The 23810-nt window shown below is 36.8% G+C and overlaps 4 protein-coding genes across 4 annotated transcripts; 2 read left to right on the forward strand and 2 right to left on the reverse strand.

Moving 5' to 3' along the window:
• Positions 1-445: 445 nt before the first annotated feature.
• LOC121763585 (inositol-tetrakisphosphate 1-kinase 3-like) lies at positions 446-4480 on the forward strand. The gene is made up of 10 exons (XM_042159636.1): positions 446-1064; positions 2263-2344; positions 2465-2497; positions 2662-2782; positions 2939-3031; positions 3125-3232; positions 3334-3510; positions 3694-3749; positions 3837-3921; positions 4064-4480. The coding sequence occupies exons 1-10, from the start codon at positions 832-834 to the stop codon at positions 4132-4134; spliced, it is 1059 nt and encodes a 352-aa protein (XP_042015570.1). The 5' UTR covers positions 446-831; the 3' UTR covers positions 4135-4480.
• Positions 4481-4826: 346 nt separating this feature from the next.
• LOC121763241 (ubiquitin-fold modifier-conjugating enzyme 1) lies at positions 4827-7014 on the reverse strand. Its single transcript, XM_042159195.1, has 3 exons — positions 6568-7014; positions 6084-6145; positions 4827-5091 (listed from the first exon to the last, which is right to left on the reverse strand). Exons 1-3 carry the CDS (start codon positions 6898-6900, stop codon positions 4944-4946), a joined length of 543 nt encoding a protein of 180 aa, XP_042015129.1. The 5' UTR covers positions 6901-7014; the 3' UTR covers positions 4827-4943.
• A 1382-nt stretch (positions 7015-8396) lies between these two features.
• Positions 8397-13375, reverse strand: LOC121763819 (probable beta-1,4-xylosyltransferase IRX9H). The gene is made up of 4 exons (XM_042159904.1): positions 12303-13375; positions 10008-10257; positions 9695-9913; positions 8397-8751 (listed from the first exon to the last, which is right to left on the reverse strand). Exons 1-3 carry the CDS (start codon positions 13124-13126, stop codon positions 9743-9745), a joined length of 1245 nt encoding a protein of 414 aa, XP_042015838.1. The 5' UTR covers positions 13127-13375; the 3' UTR covers positions 8397-8751; positions 9695-9742.
• A 1776-nt stretch (positions 13376-15151) lies between these two features.
• Positions 15152-21096, forward strand: LOC121766032 (lariat debranching enzyme-like). Its single transcript, XM_042162360.1, has 11 exons — positions 15152-15323; positions 15553-15675; positions 16690-16847; positions 17651-17772; positions 18027-18220; positions 18935-19117; positions 19195-19313; positions 19391-19530; positions 20046-20165; positions 20299-20407; positions 20710-21096. Exons 2-10 carry the CDS (start codon positions 15553-15555, stop codon positions 20379-20381), a joined length of 1242 nt encoding a protein of 413 aa, XP_042018294.1. The 5' UTR covers positions 15152-15323; the 3' UTR covers positions 20382-20407; positions 20710-21096.
• The last annotated feature ends 2714 nt before the right edge of the window (positions 21097-23810 follow it).

Raw genomic sequence — 23810 nt, forward strand, 5'->3', positions numbered from 1 at the left:
TTCACCACATTACAATATTAGTAGGAGTACAATTCATTTGAATTACTATAAAATTTTTAATTCGAATCATTAGTATAAATATAAAAATCAAAGCTACTATTTTATTCATTTTATGAAAGATATAAAAAAACTTTAACAAATAAATGTTTTATTTTTATCTAATTCCTGAACCAAGAATAACTTTTTAAACAAAACCAATATATATAAATTAAAATAATTTTTGATGACATTAGTTACATTACATTACTACGAAAATGTGGTTAATTCGAATATACAAAATGCAATATAAATTAAAAGGCAAGTGTTTTCCACGTTAGCAGCGCAGCGCGTTGTACAGTTGCCTCTCTCTATCTCTCTCTCCACACAAACAATCAACACACATGTCAATAGATACAACATATATATACAGATCCATGAAATCAGATTTTGTATGTATATATATACGTAGGTTTCCCTTCGTCTTCATCGCTCCACGCGTTGCATTTCAACATCTACACTTCTACGCTTTCGCTCTACAGTTCATCTCTCTCTACGCAAACACGCCGTCTCTCTCTCTCTCTCTCTACCCGTTTATTGTCTAAATCTCCGCGCTCTCGCTCCAATTCCAACCCCATATTTCCCAATCTACACACAATCTGACACTTGCTACATTTGTAGATAAGCCTCATTGAGAAATAAATCAACGCGAATGCGGCGAATTTGGCGAATCGAAATTAATTTTATTTGTATTGGCTTTGTTGGAGGAAGGGGATTGAATCTCGGTGCGTGCGTTTGAATAGTGCGCGTATATATCTGTATTATATATCTATATTTAGGCAATCGGTGTTGGAGATGAGGATGGGTGGTGAATTGGCCTACTGCACAGAAGAAAAGGAGGAAGAGGTCATAAAAGACACGGAGCTCGAGGACGAGAAAATGGTGGCGAAGATGAGATATTCGGCGGCTGCGATCGGTGGAGGCTTTTCTCCGCCGCCGTCGACGATGAAGGCTGTCGTCGTCGGATACGCCCTTACTACGAAGAAGATTAAGAGCTTTCTGCAGCCCAAGCTTGAAGGATTAGCTAGGTAACTCATTCATTCAATTTGTTTTTATCTCAGCGTTCCGATATATATCTATCTAATTATATGTAGGTATGATTTTAACGTTGGAATTATTGGTGAAAATCTGGAAAACGAGGATATTTGTTTGTAGATAAAACAAAAACATGTGTAATTACTGTTCAGGGGAATGATTGGTATCAGCTCTGCTGTTTGATTAATGCTGAGACTGTTTGTGTTAAATTCTATCGAATCGAAACGTGATCAATTTGATTCGTGTTTTTCAAATCATAGTTTTTATTATGGAGAAATTTGTATCTCATGGGATTGTCTTCTGTTCATAAGTTTCTGTTTGATTTTCTACCTTATATCTTCAATGGAGTCTGTTTTGGAGGAAAATTGTGTTAATAAGAATATTATGAACCTGGTTATAATTAACAGGAATATAACTTTTGAAGATATATTCTCAATAAAGTCAAATCTTCATAGATATTATTGTGGTGTATGTTCAATTGGTGTTTACATCTAGGATATTATTGAGGAAATTATATGGTCCTTGTCCCTTTCACTGATTTTCGTACTCTTCCAATTTCTAGTACTCTATTCATGAGCTGTCCCTTTTTCCTGTCTTGAAGGGAATGGACACTTGATTTGACATGAATGAATTTATTTAGCTTTCAGTGACAGATATTATAAGTTTCTCTTGAATTATTTTCACTTTCTTTACACCTCCATGTCTTACAATGTGTTAATTTTGTCCTTCTATGCGTAGTAACTTAAGTGGAGGTTTATATTGTTATTACAATATGATTACTCAAGCTTTTACTATCAGCCATCATGATCATTTCCTCTTGACATTTAAACTATTCTTGATCTATGATAGATCCAAAGCGTTCTTTGGAATGATGAGTATCTTTTTCCTCCTAACTCATTCTTTTCTTGCATAAGAAAATTGTAAGTATTTAGCAATTGTTGCTCTCAAACCCCAACATACTTGATGATTTGAGATTCAACGTAGAGTGCACGTTCTCTATTATCCTATCTAGGCGAATGAGAAGGAAAAAACAATAACGCTTTTATGCTTTTATATGGAAATTATCAATAATTTCAATGATAACGAATCCCCTCATGGAATGTACATGTGCTTCTGCTTTTTGCTCTATAATTGCGTAGCGTAGTACTTGAACCACTATTAGCTAATTGAACGATTACAAAAAAAATGCAGGAATAAAGGAATTCTATTTGTGGCTATTGACATTAGTAAACCACTTTCGGATCAAGGTCCCTTTGACATTGTGTTACATAAGGTGAGTTTTCTGTGTTACTTGTCTCACCCTATTCAATGTCTTGATTGATACTCTTTTATTCTTTATCTTTAAAAGTGAGATGGTTAATCTATACATTGATCTTCCATTCTTGTCATGCAGTTATCTGGAAAAGAATGGCGATCCATACTTGAGGTTGGTCTCATCATTCAGTGTCTCAATCATGTTAAGAAAATGTGTTTTTCCAAGTAGCCTAATTGGTCATTCTGTGTATATTTAAATGAGGGATCATACCTGTGGATTTGAAGACAAAATTTCCTAGGGCCAATTCTCATCCTTCCCTTTTACACTTTTTGAAGGATTATCGGATAACACATCCCGACGTCACAGTTCTTGATCCCCCTGATGCCATACAGCATGTGTACAGCCGCCAGTCTATGCTCCAGGTTGTTGCTGACCTGAATCTGTCAGACCCCTATGGTAATCTTTTATGGGCATGCAATTTTTACATAAGGCTTTTCTTTCATTTTAAGCTCGTTCTTTTCTTGGTATAAGAATTATTATGGATGCCACAAACAGATCGATTGTCCAGCTTTTGTAAAAATCACCGATCTGTCATGTCCTTTTGTCTTACAGGTAAAGTAGGTGTACCTGAACAGTTGGTTATCAAAAAAGATTCATCATCAATTCCTGATTCTGTGAATACGGCTGGGTTGAGGCTGCCACTGGGTATGTCTCCTTGATATGGAAATATATTTGTGCTTTGGATATTACATGGATGTTAAATGTTTAAATATAGTAATCAATCTGTGTATATTTTAGTGGCAAAGCCGTTATTTGCAAAGTCGCATGAACTATCTCTGGCGTATGACGAGTTGTCCCTCCAAAAGCTTGAACCCCCACTTGTCCTGCAGGAATTTATTAATCACGGTATGAAATCACAGCTCCTCTGGTTTCCCTTACCTGTTCAGTGGCTAGCATGGAGAAATGTGTTAACTGTCTCTTGACTATTTTCCTTTCTTGTGATTTAGGAGGACTCCTCTTCAAAGTTTATATTGTTGGTGAAGCAATAAAGGTGCTCAGACGTTTCTCGTTGCCAGATGTCAGTAAGCGTGAGCTGAAAGCGAGTGCAGGTGTTTATCGTTTCCCTAGAGTATCTTGTGCTGCCGCATCTGCTGATGAAGCAGACTTGGATCCTCATGTTGCCGGTAGGTAGACTTGCAATTCATGCATGAGCTTAGCATTAGATTGTATAATGTGATCTGTGAAAAAATCCATTTATCTTCCCTTTTCCACTTTTGAATATTTGGTGGTTCTGTTAACATCTTCTGCCTGGGTTGAATTTATGAAAATTTATGCCAAGGGGTTAAAAAGTGCTTTTATCTCTGCAGAGCTCCCTCCAAAACCGTTACTTGAGAGACTGGCTAAAGAACTACGACACCGGCTGGTATTCTTCTTGCCCATTTTGTACTTGAGTCTGTTATGCAAGTTACTGCTACTTTCTTGAGCTCTAATCCTTGTGCCTCTGAAATAGGGTCTCCGGTTGTTCAACTTGGATATTATTCGTGAGCATGGAACTCGAGACCGTTACTACGTGATAGACATTAACTATTTTCCAGGTATATAACGCACCCAAGTTAATTCATCTTGTTAATACTACTAGTTTTTTCTTTCCCTTGGATGGATAAGGAATCTTCTTGCTTTCAGAAACGTAAAAGAAAAACACAACTCGGGGATCTAAATGTTTGTTGCGACATGTAGGATATGGGAAGATGCCCGAATATGAGCATATATTTACAGATTTCCTTTTGAGCCTTGTTCAAAGCAAATAAAAAGTCGGAAAACCTGGCGAGAGATTTCCGAATGATGTATAAACAAAGCTCGTTCGTACTGCACAAGATTCAAAACAAGCAGTTGAAAAAAGCAAAGCTGCCTGCATAGGTGGTAAGCAATGGTGTCATTTGAAGTGCAAAGAATATGGAAAATCTGTTCCCGTCTTGCTCTGATCCTCGACATCGCTTCAAGGGCGATAATCTCGTTGGCGACTCCATGTCCTTGTCTAATAATGTTCGAGTTTTTGTTTATTCATGTGTTTTTTCTAATTTATAGTTACATTTCTTCTGTAAATCCTTCTCTTAGAGAAGCACCATGTAAATAAAGTCTCTTTATAGTTTAGCATTTCATCATCTCATTTTTAACTACTCCATCTTTTTAATGGATATACTTATAATTTTACTTATTCATACAAAAAATCATCTCCTAACTTTGACTTGAAAACTTCATATTTTATATGAGTATAGTGTGACATATCCACTTGGATTTCTAGCAAGGTAAATCAATTTTTTGCGCAAGAAAAACCATCAATAATCGTGACCCCCTAAAGCAATATGCTAGTAAAAGGATTCAAGATTCGGTAACGTGCTGCAAATTATTTGATTGTGTAGAGTTTTGTTTAAACGCGACCTAGACGATAAGATATCTGGGAGTAAATACGAAAAAATCGAGCTGAGTGTGGAATAAACCATAAAGAGAAAAGTAAAAAACATCCATTTCAAGAGGTTTTCACATCTATTTCATGATATGGATATTTTAGTCTCATAAAGTTAAGACTACCACACTGTAACGATGGACTAGTTAGTGCTCACACAGCCTTTACATCGGACGACTCACTGGATGCGGCCGTATCATCTTTGTGCTTGACCATTCCAGAATCAACGAGAATAGGAATCTCCGCAGCAAGCCATGGCGCAAGGCCCAAGCAAAGTGCATGTGCTACGCCAAACCTAGGACTGGGAAGTTAGAACAAAACAGAGTGGAGTCAGAATAAACACTCACAGTCTGTGTACAAAATGTTGTTTCCTATATGGAAACCACAAGAAAAAAATCACAAAAAACTAAACTGATAACAAAATTATATGTGTCCAAAAAAATTTACAAAAACATTAACTGATCACAAAAAACCACTTTTCATAAAGTAGGCAACAATAACCTTCATTATAGGGCAGAGCCACATAGAGATTAAGATTAACTGCATAAGACGATTATGAATACTATCATTAGGTAAGCTCTGACTGCCTCCTCTTGAAAGATGAGTGTTTCAGATAAATCAAATGATTCTTTTCACAGAGATATCAAATAACCTACCACTTTCTTTTATTGAACACATAGGATGATAAAATCAAGGGTACTCGTATCGCAAAACTTAAATTAGCACCACAACTACTCAGACCGTAAACAGAAAACAACTCCCAAAAAGACTACTAACAAATTATCGCTCAGAAATGTTTTCTGCAGAAACTAATGTTTATAAGTATTTCAGATTGAGCATTCACTAGGCAGAAACCAATGGTCAACTAACAATTGTTATCAGAATTCAGGTTCTGAGCCGGATGATTCCTTAGTGTCAAAAAGACTGATTCAATAGCTAGTTGATGATTAAATTGTGAAACAAATGATATAGTGGATAAAAATTTGCAACAATATTATTGATATTAGGGTAGGTACTTGGTACATGTACACCTTTACACTAGCATACCAATACCAGAGTTTTGAGTCCTCCCAATTAACCTTTCTAATATCCATGGTAATATGCTTCGGTCCACAATTTCAATCGAAAACACAAATTCTCTATGGATCAAATAAGACCTTGCAAACAGTATCAATAGTTATCTCACTCATTACCATTCACCAGAAACTCAAACACACACATCATGCACAAGCAAATCAATCCAACAACACAGGCGAAGACAAGAAATTCATCACAAACACATTAAAAAATTACCAATTTTTGGCCCACAGCGGCTTGAAATGGACGGTCAGGCATATCTTCCCTCCTCTATACATCTGCACAACACACACAAAATTAACAAACCATATCAACAAAGAGGGATAGAAACACGCACAAATACAAATACTAGTACAAACTAAGGATCCGTTTGGTATCATGGAATTGAGTCTGCGGAATTGGAAATGGAGCCTTCAATTCCAAATCCAATGTTTGGTACCGCATAATATTTAGATTTGGAATTGAATTACAATTTCAATTCCTCCCGATTCCACAATTTGAACCTTCACACACACACACAATGAGCACGCACACACACTTTATATGAATATCATATAACGAACAAAGGATTTGGAATTGAATTATGTATAATTCTTATTCGAATTCAATTCCAATTCCATCTGACGATCGGACCTTAAACAAACAATCAAAAGCACATAAACACTAAACGAAGCAATAAAAAACAAAAGAAAAAAGGAACCTTTTGGGTCTTGCCGTCAAGTTGGGGCAATTCGAGTTCGGGGGCGGTGGCGGGATACGTAACGGGTATGTCGAACTGCAAATCGAACTCGTATTTGAGCAAATTGTGGACGTACCAGCACTTGCCGGTCCAGCGGGTGCCCTCCGGGTTGGCGGCGGAGATCCGGAACCAGTCGTTGTCCTTGGATTTATTCATGGCAGTGTAGGCGATCAGCGCCTTGTACTCCTCCTTCAGCCGCTGCGTCCACGCGGCGCCGTCTCGCGGCCCGGCCTTCACCGACAGCAGGGGGATCTGCGTCAGCGTCGATTTCGTCGTCGGATCCCAAGTCTCCATGACTGACCCGGATTTCCGACCCGGATTGATTGAGCTGTTTTTGTCTTCGAAAAAACTTCCAACTGCCCTATGAATTTAGACCCTTTTCTCCTTTTTATTGCGTGTTTTTTTTTTGCAAGTGTAATAATCCATACGGAAATATACGAATTTAACAATTGTCAATTTTTACGTGATTTCAATAAGTTTATTGTAACAACGTCAACTCCTGTGTAAATAATACTCCATATCAATCTGGAATATTAAGAAAACTGAATTTTGTTAATTATCTCCCGTTAAAGATGACTCACTTTCCTTTTTAGTTCCCATTAAAGATGATTTACTTTTCTTTTTAGTTTGTCTCATCTGAGATGACCCTTTATTAAAAATTGAAACTCTTTTATCTCTAATTTATTCTCTCTCTTACTTTATTCTCTCCACCCAACACATAAAATAAAGCTACATAAAATCATGTGCCGCCCAAAAAATGGGTCATCTTTCTTGGGATCTCTACTTTATTCTCTCCACTCAACACATAAAATAAAGCTACATAAAATCATGTGCCGCCCAAAAAATGGGTCATCTTTCTTGGGATCTCTACTTTATTCTCTCCACTCAACACATAAAATAAAGCTACATAAAATCAGCCCGCACGGGCTTAACTCAGTTGGTTCCTGGGTGGTAGATTGTCCCTAAGCAGACAGGATCGAATGCTGGCAGCCGCAGTGTGGGAGTTTTCACCACTGTGGTGGCTCCTTGTGTGCTGGTTACCAGTGTAAGTTCCTCCCACCTAATGGGCCGCTGAGGTACCGTGTTTGAACCCCTCCATAGCGATGTCGGGCCGGGTTATGGGGGCGCCTGGGGTGAGTGAATCACCTTTTTGTCCCTAAGCTACATAAAATCATGTGCCGCTCAAGAAAGGTGTCATCTTTCTTGGGACCGGGACCGAGGGAGTATTACTACTACAGTTTGTGGAAATGTCATAGTAGAAGATATCTGACACGTCATAGTACAAGTATCTAAAATTCGTTAATTCACTTTACATTTCTATGCAAATTTTCTGACAAGTATTTTACGAATCATATTTATATAAGGTGAACGAATTTGTCTCATTCAGATCTCATTTGATAAGAATAGGACTTGAGAAATCATATAATGAAATAAAAAAACACTTATGTATATTATCATGAAATATTAACACCCCAATTAAAAAAATTTACTAAGTAGTTCAGAACAAAAATTCAATCTGCTGAAAACCGAGTCACCCCCTAAAATATAATCACGTGAGTTTTAAGAAATTATTCAAATATGTAAAAAAAGTTAATAATGGAATGTTTGTCCTACAACGTAGACATTTCAGCTGAAAAGGTAAAATCAAAATGAGTCATTATTTCATAAACAAAGGGGAAAATACCTAAATCATATTCATAACAGTAACAGCATATCCCGAAGCAGACGATCTAGAATAAGTAATTTCATCAATGTAAATGGTTTTCTTCCTTCAAATAAAATGGTAGTAGTTGCTCTATAATGACTTGTATTATAACACCATAAAAAGGGCTACAATATAGACAAAGAAACTGTGTCACCTCATGCGAGGCAATTCCTATATTACTGCAATCATCAACTCAAATTTCATACAAACCCACAACACCGGATGGACACAGCGACAGGCCCTCTTAACACGTATACAAACTATACCACAAAAATGAGTGTTGTTTCAGCAAACAATTCTCAAAGAAATGAAAAAATTATAAATGAAAGTAGGGGCCGCTGCTGTTCCCTCTACAAGTCTCCTGCTCAAAAGCGGGACGTGCTGAATTGGTTTTGGCTTCAAGTCAACAATCACCTCCAACTGATGATGATGCACTGCAACTGTATAAAACTAGTGTTAGCAAGTAGCTGACTATGGCCAAATCAAATCATCGTGCTGGCAAGTGGTCGTGAAGGATCTCCTTGTCTACTCTATGTTCTTTGTTAATTACTGAGTTTCTATCAGGGTCGTTCGTGGTTGACACCAGCTTTAGAATTCCAAAATTCAATAATTACGTTACTGAAGGAAAGGAAGATAAAGGAGAAACGAGGTGCCTGTACTATATGCATTGATGTAAAACACGTTATATCTAATCAACTATACATCTTCCAATTTTCTGCAATTCTGAATGAATACATGTATAAAAGAGCTTATTTTTTCAAATTGGTTTCTGCCTATTTTATCCCTTTTATATACTTATTTCTAGAAGAGCGTTGACGAAATTTGTCTTCGTAGAGCATACACGCTTGATAACCAAAAGAAAATACGCCTGAAAGGCTAGCATCCCTTTTGAAGTAATAAAGCACTGCCATACATCATAATCATGAAGGTTTTAATAATTTGTTGGGAGTTACATAGTCTAGTAACAACTATCCTAGCAGCATTGTACAATTAGAATTTTCATTACAATTATATAAACTACACATTCAAAATTCTACATATGATGCATGCCCTTTAGCTAGTATCCATAACAGATCTGTGAGATTGGCTCGTTTACTATACCCCAAGCAAAAACGACCCACTTATCCCAGGGAAATTCCCTAGGTTCTAGAAGGTGGAAGGCAGCAATCGCATAAAAATATTAATAATCAATTTGAACAGCACGGGGGAGTAGTAGCATCAGTTAATGCATCGCCAGACTTTTTTGACTAAGACATTATATTTACCATCAAAAGTTCAGAATAACTCTTAGGATTTGTAAATAAAAAATAAATAAGCATGGGATCGGAAGTACATCTCATGGTCATGGATCAAAGCAAAATAAGCTTAGGACATGAGGCATACCTCACAGACCAAACATGAGACGTGTAATTCCCATCAGGTCAAATTATATCACTTGGAAGGAATAACTACATCAAGATTCTTTGGTAGAACCCAGCCCTTAGGATATGCAAGTCCGCGTGCTTCTAGATGGAGGTGCCAATTCATTATCTTGTTACAACCTAGAGGAATACCTTCCATCTGACTTTCATCTTCCAAAATCTGTTCTATGAAAGTTGTTTCCTGAAAGCAGTAATAATTTCCCATTAGAGTTTGAATTATCTTTGAACTGGATATGATATAAAATGACAGCAAATATAAATGAAACAATACATACTTGGAAACCCTCCTTTACTGTGTCTAACTGCCTGATAGGATCTGAAGTTGGTCGATGCCATCTCTTGGGATCCCACAATATGCTGCTATTGAAGGCAAACCCTGACATATCCACATGGAATCTGCGGAGTCTTTTGCTCTTCTCATTTGTGTGCCATCCTATTACTTGACTTCCATTGCATACAGGGCCTTCCAATATTGCTTTATTTTTGCTTTGAGCCAGCATGCCAACAGGCCAAGTGCCAAATCGACTGAATAGCACCAGGACAACAAAGGAGTTATGAGAAATGAAGAAAAAGCATTCTCATGCTACAGCAGAGAGATTGAGTGAAGAGTAGTGAGATTGAAAACTTGGTCATGGTCAGACAAAAAGATCTTATATGATGTCTTCAACTCACACGTTTCCCTTGGACCAAAGAGCTGTATACTTCTCCATAATTAAAGTGAAGAAAATTAATACTGCCCTTTTCTTATAGATATAATTCATTTATTCAAAAGAATCAGAAAGCCACATACCGAAGCAATATAAAATAATACTATACAATTTATTTTCAATTCCAATGGGAAACTTTTCATTTCTTAAACTCAAATTATGGATTTGTAATTTTGTATAGATCAATCAATGCTTTTCATTTTGAAACAGTCAAGAGCATCACGCCTGTTCACGCGGATACCAAACACATAGTGATATGTACAAAAAATTCCATCACTTGATGGGGGTAACAATCATGAAACATATACTTATAGTTTTTTATTTGTGTAAGTTTATTAAAAATTTCTCTATTTACACATAAAGAACCTATTAAAAACATCTTCAGCCTAAATGATACAGAAAAAAACAAACTTGAAGCTGGAAATGAAGCTAAAGGAACTAACAGCTAGTACAGCAACGTATGGAAGTACAAATTCATACTTGACATAATATGGAAGGGTTTGTTTTGACTTCTGAGCCTAACTATCCCTATCACAATTATTTCAAATGCTTATCAACTTCCAAATGGAATGGGACAAGACTGTATAAGCCATAATATTCCGTAAAGTGACAATGTTTATAACCCGAGTTAACCCATCCTTCCATTACTCGATAAGAAAACATGCATTACTATTTCCAGGCAAATGTGTTAAGGTCAAAGTGTCAATAATAACACATTACTACCATAATAAGTAATGCCAGAAGAGAGTATATTCATCTGTCAGACAATTACATATAAATTGAATAAAAAGATTTTTTTCCCTCATAGATAGAGGAGCTTCTATAGTAGTAACTGTCTACTCCTATGTATTTTATCCCAGCCCCTAACTTAATCTCGTCATTTATAGAATGTGTGCTAGTTCTTTGAAAAGAGCCTACTTGGACTTGGCATGTAATCTATCCCTATGTAACTCATTATGGTTTTGCAGATTTGATACACAAGGAGAGAAATTTGACCAGATCCTAACTACAATATAGAACATTGGTTTCAACATCTTGTTGTACAATATCAGATAAATAGAGGAGAGATATGAGAAAGCTACTCTATTCCCTATTCCCAAAAATTTCTGCATAAAAATGAAATTAATACTTAAAGTGAATGCTTAAGCCACATCCAAAGTTTCCTAAGATCCATAAGCTATCAAAAAGAAAATAAAAATTGGTTGAAAACCATCTAGCCTGGCTGTTCTAAAGTACATGTACAATTTCTTTAGGAAGAAGCCGTTGATTAAATTTTATAACATTTGAACTAAACATAAGGCAAATCAGAGGAATAAGAACCACATTCTTAAAACATAAATTAGAAACTGATCTGCTCTGACATAGAACAGCATAAGAAACTTAAGGTAAACCAACATATTTACTTACAGTTCACAACTAGACCAAATACATTCAAACCACATTAACAGAGTCAATGATCACAGCAAACTAAATAAAGTTCCATACGCTTTTCTATACTATTCCTTGATGACACAGAATACTAACATATGACAATGAAAAACAGCAGTCAGAACAATGAGTAATGCACACAGCAAAGAAGAGTAACTACATTGTGTTATAGCCTAGTCATCACTAAAGCATCACACCATTGACTTGTAACAAAAATGTTCTACAATAGCCAAATTAAAATCAACCTTGTAGATTCTTCCTGTGCATATTTTATACAGTATTATAGTGTCTGGATATTACCCTCATAATTCTATGGTCACTACCCTGGCAATCATATTCCTATACTATGATTCACCTATAGTGAAAAGAACTATATTTCAGGTAATACCACATAGTTGTTAAAAGCAGATAAAAATGCAGCTTCTAATATCCAACCTGATTTCTCTCATGCTCTCAAATAGCTCAAGCGAGTAGATGTTATCATCATCAGCAAAATACACCATCCCATCGAGCTTATGCTTCTCTATATGTTCAAGTGCAGTATTCCGCTGGTGCACACCCCTATCCTTTACATCTGTATTGTTTTTCACACAAACCAAATGTCTATACAGGATTCCCATATTTCTCAAAATCTCAGCAGTCTCCTTCGATGCCTCGTTTAGCTCCACCACAATCCACAACACTGGCGGTTTGACCAGCCTCAAGACCTGTCCTAACCTAGTCAAATAGTATGCCTGAATCGCCCTACTATAAGTTGGAGTGACCACAATCAAGTGTTTCCCTGGCACAAAATCCAAAACCTTCTTCATATCAGTTTTATCAGCCCTCTCAACCTCTCCTAATTCAACAGCACCGATCAACAAATCATCCTCCTTCGGCTTCTCAACAGAAGCTAAATCGCCTGCGCTCCTCTGAACACTCACCACCTCCGGCTTCATTTCTAACGAGAAATCGCTCGGCCTGAAATCACCCCTCAATTCGTTAAAATCGCTATTGAAGGGCGCCATGCCGAGCAAAAACCCTAAGAAGAAGCACATGAAGCAGCGGAAAAACGGTTTTCTCCAGGAAAACTGGAAACTCTTCCGAGGCTGGTGCTTCCGGAAGAAGACTCCGGCGACAAATCTACGGATAGGAGAGAGAGTCGTCCTGCCTTGGGAAAACAGCTTCTGCGAAGGAGATTGCGGCGAGAATGTAGTATTGAGACCGTTATGGTGCGATCGGTCGTTGTACGGCGAAAGAGTTCTCCGAATCGAAGCCATTTATCCCGTCCAAATCGCATCCAGAACAACGTCGGATTAAGACTCTGCGATGCGATGAGAAAGTTATGGCGGATCAAATCCAGCTTAATAACAGTTCAATGACCTGAATTGGAAACCCTAAGACGCAATCGAGCTGAAATGGGAAGAAAAATAGAGGGAATTTAACAGCTTTAATTGAAATTAGAGAGAGAAACTTGATTTTCAGGTGGAAATATTTTGCGTGTGGGGAATGAAGAATGGGAGGGAGACGATAACATGCACCGCTTAGCTAAAGTGCGCTGTCGTGTCAGCTAAAATTATTTTATTTTGTTTGAACAACTCAAATTTTGATCGACTCGATTTTGCTAGGTTTAATTATCTCATTCCAAATATACAGACATGAATTTATAAGTGATCAAATATATTTTATTAAGACATGAATTTATTAATTCATCATAAGTGATCAAATATATTTTTGTGACACCACTTAATATAATTATAGCGCCAGTTACAATATAAATACACAAAAATAAAAAATTATATAAAGATGAATATACTTATTATGCATATTTCGATTTTAGGATGTTACAGTTCCTACCTCTCCAAGAATTGTAGTAAGAAATATTGGGATAAGATTCTTAAACCATATATACATGCGGTACTCTAACTATTGCTAATAAAGAAAAAAAAACAATGAATGAAATGAAAATTACAGTAAAAATTATAAAATGAACAGAACTATTAAGTCTAGTCGAGAAAAACCCTATTTCCGCAAGATAAATTACATCACGATTAGTGCTCTCGGATTGACATATTATCCTCAAAGATGAAACGACTTCCTCCTAACGTATATTGCATCTCAAATCTGCTAGGCACCGATGAACTTGATGGAGCTCAAAAAATTGAACAATACAATGGTCCTAAAACGTACAATAAAATGTTGATAGCTTGAGAGAGAATAGAAAATGCTTTTGTTGGTGTGGAATTCATTCACCACACAATGCCTTTTATGGGCAAAAAAAAGGACATGAGAGATCATAAAATTAAAACATGATAAATTATAAAATTAAGACATGGAGGTCAAATTGATAATCAATTGCATATTAATTTAATTATTTTGGAATTAATTTGATCACAATAAGAAATCATTAATCACGTGAATTCATTTACATTTACAATAATATGAAACGTATGAGCATATAGTTATTGACATATCATGGCCTCAACAATGAAAAGGTCGTCATACACAAATATTAGTACACATAATTAGTATTCTTTCTCACAATTAATTCATAATTAATTAGCTATGGTGTAGGAGTATTCATTGTCATAATTAATTAGTATTAACTAATTAGCATGGCCTCAATATCTTAGCCAAGCGTTTAATGAAATACGGTTAGAATATTTAGATAGTCATATCATTTACACTTATATTATATAATTATAGAGTTTAAGTAATTGCAATGATACCCAAAATTTATAAATATTCAAAAATATGCCTAGAACTCAACTTTTATATTAGTGTATATATATAGATATAGATATAGATTATTTTTAATCAATTTAATTTTTTTTATGAATATTAAAATAGCAAAGTACTCCTTATATGTTATATCTCACAACAAATTTTGTAAATCATGATTTTCTTTATTATATTCTCATTTAATTTTTATTATACATTTAATAAGTAATATTATGTCTCAAATTTTACTTAAGATTATAAAATTAGCATATAAAAAATGTGAGCAATTTAAATATCATGACTCTTTTTTACCTTTATCTTTAATATTTAAAAAAATTATGGTGGATGAATAAAATATGTATGATGTATTTGTACATATGAGAATCAGCTTAAAAACTCTATATTGATTTTTAAAGCAAGTTGATAATATAAAGTTGTATTTTCTATTTTTATTGTTTCCAAATGTGCCAAAATTATAGTAGTACTAGCTTATTTTTAGGTTTTTTAAAATTTAACTTTTCAATTTTGAAATCGAATACTACAAGCTTGGTTGGGGAAAAAAGATAACGGTGACTAGTAAAACTGAAATGACAAAAATTTGGGGTTTAGGGTTTGAGGACTACTGCGTGAGAACATAATCGAAATGTATAATTTCTCTCAAAATTAAACCGCCAAATAGCTGAAGCACTACCTTCTCCAGCCGCAAAATCACGCCTTCCACCGTCCAAGGCGGTCGGCCTCCCCCACGTTCCAGTGGTAACTAATCAGTTTGAGCTTTACTGAATTTTTATTTGTCTTAACTAGTTTATTACCCGAGCTCAAGTGTAGCATTGAATAATGAATACAACCAATGCATCTAATATTTTCACTTGAAATTCTAATCCTTGCTTCTCAAGCTGTTGTTACTGTTAGTGTAGTGTTCTTATTTTTATTTTTATTGTTGTTGTTGTTTTTATTTCCTGATGACCAGTATCTATCACTGTAGATGAAGATAGCAGTAGAAGGATGCATGCACGGAGATTTGGATAATGTATATGCTACTCTTTTACACCTGCAAGAAGTCGAAAAAACCAAAATTGATCTTCTCATTTGCTGCGGGGACTTTCAGGTAACTACTATGAGTATTGCCCTTAATATTCGTCCAGGGTTCCTATAGCTTGTGCTATGATTTGGTTGTTTTTTTACTGAAGTGTCCGTTACTAGTATTGGGCATGAACTCTATGTCAGATATGCAGGATATTGAATGTGGAAACCTTGACAGTCAATGGTTCTCAGATACTATTATTCACGATGTTAGGTTCATATCATAGCTTTGAATCTTGATTCTTGAAGCCTCCCGTTCTCATAAAAATTGAGTGCATCCGGGAATATCAGGATGCTTATCATGATATAAAAATAGTCAACTACGATCATGTTAACACGATTTTGTGCACTGTGAACATGACTCAATACTAGACAACATTTTCTTTGCCACACAAGTTGGGGAATCTTCTGCCTGTCATATACTCTCATGCTAGCTTAAGGGTTTCAGAGATAGTATAAACTGATGCATCTTCAGAGTCAGTTTGTTTCACTGTGATCTCTGTTTATTAACTACAGTAGATGCTTCCTGATTATTTCTAAGAATTATTCTTTAGAGATTCGTAGCAGTCTTAGATGTTGCACAACACTTCTAGGAATTGCTTTGAAACTGAATTTAAATAAGTAGTTTCTTACGAATATTCCTATACTTTTTCAGATACAGCCAGCATGGGAAATTTGCTCCTATTTTGTTACTTTTATTGAATAGATGTCGATGCATAGGACTGAAAGTTTTGTTCATTCTTTCTGCTCGAGGGACATGAATAATTTTGGCTGTCAATGTATTTCAAATTCTGAAACCATCCTACACATTTCTCTGCTTTTTTCCCTATGTTTGATCTGAAATGACTTCTAACATTGCCCTTTTAAACTGAGAAACACACACGTAGTGGTCTCCTCACTTGTTAATGTCAACTACATGTTATTGTTTAGAATTAGAACACTATTTGTAAAGTTAGACAATACTATAGTTATTTGGTTTTATAGCAAGGAATGAAGTTTCCTTGGAGTGCATTCATTTCGATGATTTTTGTTTTATCAGGCTGTTCGGAATGAGAAAGATCTGGACAGCTTAAATGTTCCACCCAAGTACCGGACAATGAAAACTTTCTGGAAGTATTACTCGGGCGAGAAAGTTGCACCCATTCCAACTATATTCATTGGTGGGAATCATGAAGCATCGAACTACCTTTGGGAATTGTGAGTAAATATATTTATTGTGTAGCATTAATACCTTGGAAATGCTAGCATAAGTTGCTAGTTTTGTATTTATTCGTTTCATTAGAATGTTATGTTTGATCTGATGAATGGCGTTTTTGGTTAAACACTTTATCCTCATATATTTCTCATTAAAGAATTTAGAGCAAGCAGCTGAAAGGAGAAGCCACAGAATAATTCCTGTATCCCAATGATTATGCCACTTTACTTTTGCAGGAAATATAATAAATATCAGATTCTGGTTAAGTTTTACCCATAGCCACTTGTTGGCTCTTTAAAGCAGTGCAATTTATATTTATTTTGATAGACGAACAGATTATGCATGGGCAATGTGTATGGGTGGTTAACTCTTAAAATAAATGCGATTTATTTATGTGGAAAACATGTTGGGTACTATTTTTGCATAAATTGTTTCTTGTTAAAATTCAAAACAATAATTCATATGATGAGAATGGGGCATTAGGGGGGAAAACAAACCAGTGAATGTTTTATGATTGACTACTTTGAGTAAACTTAAGTTTTTTTTTTCTTTTGGTTTGTTTGCTGGGGAGGTGAGGGGTATTTTCTTATACCACCATCCATTAAGTTAATTTACTTCTGTCCCTATTGACATGTTCACATAAATTTTGCATTCCACTTTTGTTAGTGCACAGTTCCTGTACTTCCACATGTAACTAGGTTCATTATTAAAATTTGTATATCCTTATGTATAGGGTCAACCAGTTCAGATTATACATTTCTCACAATCTCGTGCAGATTCCAACTATATTTATTTGTTGTGTCAGGTACTATGGTGGATGGGCTGCACCGCAAATCTACTTTCTTGGATTTGCTGGAGTGGTCAAGTTTGGAAATGTTCGCATTGGCGGACTTTCTGGAATTTATAAGGCAAATCACTATTATTCAGGTAATAGCATCTGCATCACTGATCACTTTTCAATGATGTAGGCGGTGTGATGTCTGCAATCTTTTGAAAAGGTTCATATATTTCTATTTATGATTGTTGTGCTATCATTTAATCAAAGTTACATGATTTGCACTATTTTGGAAAGTTGTTTTAAGAATTAAGAACATTGTAGAGATTGCCTGACAACTTTTATTTAATGCCTATAATTTCCTAAATTCATTTATTGCATAAGGCTGACTTGGTCTTCTGAACAGGACATTATGAGAAGCTGCCTTACAATGAACAAGACATCAGGTCTATATATCACGTGCGCGAGTACGACGTACATAAGCTCGTGCAAGTGCAGGAGCCCATTGATATATTTCTTTCTCATGATTGGCCTTGTGGAATTACTGACCATGGGAATGTGAAAAAACTTATACGTCATAAACCCTTTTTCGAGAAAGAGGTAAGGTGAAGATGTTATGTTTTTCTGCCTTGTGTTAATGCTTTAGTTTTCAAAATTTATACTGGGGTGAAGAAATCACAGTGTGAAATATGATCAAGATCTGAGTCCTAAGTTAGACCATTCTATTGGAGTAATTCTTATGTAGTAATTCTTTTTTTAACACTTAATTACTAGGACTGCACATACCCCTGTAAACTCTTGTTGGAAATTCATGTTTTAACGTTCCAATGTCACCTACTGAGACTGTTGTGCTCACTCACTCCAAATTGCCTTTTTGTGATTCATATCTGTTCATCTGGAGAGCTGTGTCTTTGTCCATGTGTAGCTAACCTGTTTCACGAGTACTACCCAGTGCTTGTAAATGACTTCAAATTTCTAAGGTTGGATGTAATATTTTCCCCCCTCAATCATTAGGTTTTCTCATGTTGTCAACTATAAATCTCAATTTGTACTGGATCCTTCTTGGGTTCTGAATAAGAAGGGATGATTGTCTTTTGTACTGCAGTTTAGATTCGACTTATAGCTATAGTCAAGTATGTTTTTGATGGTGGTGGCCGAACTTACAAAATGCATTATGTCCTTTGGAAACTTTTTCTAAGATTCTTTCTGTTCCCAAATTGGTGTGCTTTGTATAGGAGTGACTTAGGAGTTAGGACTAGGATCATCTTTATCTGCAAAATCATTTCTACTTAAAATCTAAAACTTGTTATCCAGATTGCGGAAGGGACATTGGGAAGTCAACCTGCTGCAGATGTGATGGCTAAATTGAGGCCTTCTTACTGGTTCTCCGCGCATCTACACTGCAAATTTCCTGCTCTTGTTCAACATGGCGATGGTGGCTCTATAACAAAATTTCTTGCCCTTGATAAGTGCCTCCCTGGAAGAAACTTTTTGCAGGTTGTTACTTGTCCCTTTTTTATTCTCACGAAAATTATTGATGTAAGTATTTGCTCAGCTAACTTTAAATGTTACAGATTTTTGAAATAGAATCAGAGCCAGGGCCTTATGAACTCCACTATGATGAAGAATGGCTTGCAATCACAAAGAAGTTCAACCCAATCTTCCCTAGGACTAGAAGGCGTGCAAATTTTAGGTTAGTACATTAGTTTCCTCATAAAAACATACTTTAGCCAGTTTTTTTATTTAAAATTGGTCATCTTAACTCCATAGTGATGCTAAACTCAACATGGAAGAGTGCCGTCAGTTTGTTAAGAATAAGCTGCAAATGCGAGGCAGCAGACCCTTTGAATTTGTTCTAACTGCACCTTGCCATAATCCACATCAGTCTGTTGCTAGCAATTTCCCCTCTGGTGAGTGTTGCCACTACAAGAAAGGCCTGCTGCCACTTCTCTCTCAATTAAGTTTCATATTATTGGTTAGAACAACAATACGTTGATAGTTGATAGTGACAATCAGGGCATCATTTAACTATACCTCAGCCATGTGTTTTGATTCAGAATATATTATATGATAGTTGATAGTGACAATCAGGGCATCATTTAACTATACCTCAGAGATGTGTTTTGATTCAGAATATATTATATAATCGACGCAATTATTTAGATACCAGGTCAAAAATAGGGCAATCTTATTTTTAGTGACACTATTGACATCATGTCAACCCTAGTTTTCTCGGCTTTCCTTTGATATGACTTTACTTATGAGAAAACTAAGTAATCGAGTATTTTCTACAACCACAGAATGAAGATTGAACATGTCTCAAATGGCTAAATTCTACTATTTCCAAATTATATTTTAGGCGCAGAAGAGTTCTGTACATTGGAATGGTTTTGTATATGGTGTTTTGATTTTCTTTTTAATGCAGGACATTGTCGGAACCCTCAAACAGAAGCTTTCTTAGAGTTGCTAGGACTTCAATATTGCCTCGACGCTTATTCTGAATCACGGGAGCTACCTCAAAGTTCTGGATCACTTGTTTCGAAAGGTAAGTAACTTCTAAAAATGATGCTTAGTTTAAATTTTCTCGTCAATCTACTTGACTTGCATATGAACAACTGTGACAAACTACAGTGAATAAATGCTTTCAACAGTTCTAATTTAATCCAGTACTACTGCAGAATCCTTTGGTAGTGAAGATATTCCAATTGACGATATAGATGATGATGACGAACTCAATGGATCTGATGATGGAGAAACATAGAACGAAATTCGTCAAACAATGTCCAGGTAATTAATTATAGGCATCATCTTCGGTCGTTACTATCAAGTGCCTACAATAAAGTTGATAATCTAGGTTTTAATGAAACAAATATCAATTTGGACCTAGCTGTTGGTATGCGTTTTATATTGAATCAGCAAAAAAACATTGGTGAATAAGTTGGGTGCATATATCGAAATATTGTAAAAAAGCATTGGTGAATAAGTTGGGTGCATATATCGAAATATTGTGTGACTTGTGTCGTCAGTATACATGAGGAGCCAGAGTGAACATTTATACTGATTCTTCTTTTTTAACACATTTTTCGCAGGGCTGGATGCATACTTTGCAAGTGGACGGTCAGTCATGCCATGGAAATCACCAAGGTCGCGTGATCTACTGATATCGCTGTCTATGCCATAAGACGGGACCTAGGGAGCTGCTGTACCGACATTCATGATCTCGCCCCTACAAATCATGACTTTCCAATGGTTATGTGACCATTTTGGAAGAGTTATCGACATGTTGTCTTCTCAAACTCTAAACTTAATCACAGAGCTAATCGAAGTGGACATGCCATTATTAGAGAAGGGAATGGGACAAAAGCGCTTATGTTGCTCTCATAGTTTGTATGTAGAAGATATTGCCATACTTAATGTTCTTGCCAATAGATGACAAGTTACGGTTAACAACTATATGCATTGCTTTTCTTGGTGAATTACCAAAGTATGATTTTAATCATATGTATTTATTATTTTAGGATGTCCAAGATTTAAAATCCCATTTTAGATGAGTGAACCACACACTCCACTAAATTATTAGTAATAAACTATTTTTCCTTTTCATTTATAATCCGATTGCAAGATCATTCTGACTGAATCCTTCACTAGAATGAATCATCATCACTGGAATCATCATATTCCATTCCATTGTATGCAAATGATTTCAACTGTGGTCAAGAATTGCCAATGGTTTAGGTGCAATACAATGCAATGAAATTATTGTAAGGTGCAATACAATGCTTCGAACTGTGGAAGTTTTCAACAACTTTCATAACAGAATCTCAACACATTTGATAACAAGATCCAAGTTTAAGATGTTTTATATTTCGTGATCTGTTAATCAACACAAGATTATACGAACTAACGAACACAAGTGATATAAATTATAATGTATCCAATGTAAGAGCATCCACAGTGGGACGGATGTCCCGGCAGACATCCCGATGGACTTCCCAAAAACACCTTATGACATCCCACTGCACAATGGCGGACATCCACAATAATAAAAATTCACAAATTCACCAAATTAAATAATTTACGGAATTAAACAATTTATGGAATTAAAATTTCAACACGAATACGGAGAAAATGTAACCACTTTATTTAAAACAAAAAGCAGACATAATTATTTTTTTTAAAAATACATAGTTAAAAAAAAACAACCCCAAGCTAAGCTGCCTCATCAGCCGCTCCCACTGTTTCCTGCATTGCTCTTCATTGTGAGGCTTCCCACCTGGCGGTTTGAATTGGAGGTATCTTTGGCTAATGCGCCACCACATTCTACCGATGTGCTGGTTAGCCCCGACGTAGGGATCCTTGACTACACCGACCCAGGCCTTCGCCAGCGCGACGCACTCCCCTATGTTTCAGATGGTCCTCTTTCTCCCGCCGGCTTCCTCCCCCACCCCCTCGGCCCCCGCCCCACCCTCGTTCTCCGCACGCGAGGAGGAGGTAGTGCCCTTGCCCTTCCCTGCCGCACGTTGCATCTCAATGGGAGACTCCTTGACCGGAGATAGTCTCAACTCCTCAAAAGAGAAAGTCTCGATGCCGGTGAACTGAGTCTCCAGAGGAGTACTCTGGGGGGAATCACTTGACAATAAATCCATGTAGGGACGATAGACATTGTCCCCAGGTGATTGGGGGACCCCTTGCCTGCTACCCCGCAGAGGCAGGCATGCCCTGCATCATCCGGGCATCATCATCCTGGACATTTGGAGCATCATCCCCGGGCATTTAGGGCATCATCCCCGTCAACGCGGCACTCACCCCGGGCATTTGAGGCATCATCCCACTCATCCCTGCACAACAAGGGGGTACATATTGTAGTACCCCTGCATTATCCCCGCCATTTGGGGTTGGGGCATCATCGGCGTAATTCCGGGCATCATCCCGGACATCGGTGCACTTCTGTCGGCGTTTTCCCCAACTCTAACGGGAAACGTCGGCGTTTATGACTCGCTCGTGGAGGGGGAATCATTATCATGGTGCTCCATTTATCTTCAAAAGAAATGAAAGTATAGAGAGAAAAACTTGTTAAAATAAATAGTGCGAATGAAATGAAGTTCAGCGAGTTGTATATATAGAGTTTCTTTTTTAAAAAAAAAATATTAAAAATCGGGACGTCCGTCGGGAATCCGAATGACGGATGTCCCGACGGACATCGTCAGAAATCCGCGGAACTCCAGTGTCCGCTAGCGACGTCCGCGCCCACCGGTCGCTCGCCTAAAGGCGGACGTCCGGCACGCCGGTCCGACATCCGCTGCTGCGGATGCTCTAAGTAACTATTGAATTATTCATATTTCATTACGATGAATGAATATATTATATTTAATTTATTTGAAACCTTGTGCATGTAGGGTCCATATCTCACTGGTAGAGCAATTGACTGCAGATCAATAGGTCACCGGTTCAAACCCGGTTGGAAAAACAGTTTATTTTCGGCATTGTTTAATACTAAGAGAGAATTTATTTTTCTTTTCTTTTTATTTCCTGTTTAATAGTACTCCTTTTAATGAAAAGAGTAGACGTCTCCAAACCGAACCGGCCCGGAACCGTCGCCGGCGGTTCCGAACCGGAACCGGAACCGTCACCGGCGGTTCGAACCGGCACCGGAACCGCCGGAACCGCCGGGCCGGTTCCGGTTCCTCATTTTATGCAAACCGGAACCGGCGGTTCCGAACCGGCGGTTCGGCGGTTTCCGACACAATTTCAGGCCTACTCCCTAGCCTTTTCACAATTTCAGGGTTAAACCGGCGGTTCCGGGCCTAAACCGGCGGTTTCCCACCGCAATTTTCAAAATTTGAAAATTCAAACGGTCCGTAAACCGCAGTTCCACCGAAAACCGGCGGTTTCGGCGTTATTTTTCAAAATTTGATTTTTTTTTTAAATTTTTAATCACAATTTTCCCCTATAAATACCCCCTTCTCTTCCATTTCTACTCACCCCATTCTTGTGTTAATAAGAATTTCTCTCTCAATCTCAATTTCTCTATTCTCCATCCTCATTCTCTCAAGTTGTGTACGTTGTTTGCGCTCATAATTTACTCACGTTGTTCTTGTTCACGTTATCATATAGTCATATTCACATAAACACTACTATCTATTCTCTACTTCCAATTTCCATAATATCATGTCTTCATCTCGTCGTGGTG

The sequence above is a fragment of the Salvia splendens genome, chromosome 14 (assembly GCF_004379255.2).
Source record: "Salvia splendens isolate huo1 chromosome 14, SspV2, whole genome shotgun sequence".
Classification (NCBI taxonomy): Eukaryota; Viridiplantae; Streptophyta; class Magnoliopsida; order Lamiales; family Lamiaceae; genus Salvia; species Salvia splendens.

What these genes read in the sequence shown, in the direction of transcription:
- LOC121763241 (XM_042159195.1), bottom strand. Translation starts at nt 6,900, where the DNA reads ATGGAGACTTGGGATCCGACGACGAAATCGACGCTGACGCAGATCCCC. An exon ending in TTGACGGCAAGACCCAAAAG is followed by an intron (nt 6,146 to 6,567) that starts GTTCCTTTTTTC and finishes TGTGTTGTGCAG; the next exon opens with ATGTATAGAGGAGGGAAGAT. An exon ending in CCGCTGTGGGCCAAAAATTG is followed by an intron (nt 5,092 to 6,083) that starts GTAATTTTTTAA and finishes CTAACTTCCCAG; the next exon opens with TCCTAGGTTTGGCGTAGCAC.
- LOC121763585 (XM_042159636.1), top strand. Translation starts at nt 832, where the DNA reads ATGAGGATGGGTGGTGAATTGGCCTACTGCACAGAAGAAAAGGAGGAA. An exon ending in GCAGGAATTTATTAATCACG is followed by an intron (nt 3,233 to 3,333) that starts GTATGAAATCAC and finishes CTTGTGATTTAG; the next exon opens with GAGGACTCCTCTTCAAAGTT. An exon ending in AGACATTAACTATTTTCCAG is followed by an intron (nt 3,922 to 4,063) that starts GTATATAACGCA and finishes TGCGACATGTAG; the next exon opens with GATATGGGAAGATGCCCGAA.
- LOC121766032 (XM_042162360.1), top strand. Translation starts at nt 15,553, where the DNA reads ATGAAGATAGCAGTAGAAGGATGCATGCACGGAGATTTGGATAATGTA. An exon ending in AGAAGGCGTGCAAATTTTAG is followed by an intron (nt 19,314 to 19,390) that starts GTTAGTACATTA and finishes TTAACTCCATAG; the next exon opens with TGATGCTAAACTCAACATGG. An exon ending in TGGATCACTTGTTTCGAAAG is followed by an intron (nt 20,166 to 20,298) that starts GTAAGTAACTTC and finishes GTACTACTGCAG; the next exon opens with AATCCTTTGGTAGTGAAGAT.
- LOC121763819 (XM_042159904.1), bottom strand. Translation starts at nt 13,126, where the DNA reads ATGGCTTCGATTCGGAGAACTCTTTCGCCGTACAACGACCGATCGCAC. An exon ending in GAGAGCATGAGAGAAATCAG is followed by an intron (nt 10,258 to 12,302) that starts GTTGGATATTAG and finishes GGTGCTATTCAG; the next exon opens with TCGATTTGGCACTTGGCCTG. An exon ending in CAGTAAAGGAGGGTTTCCAA is followed by an intron (nt 9,914 to 10,007) that starts GTATGTATTGTT and finishes TACTGCTTTCAG; the next exon opens with GAAACAACTTTCATAGAACA.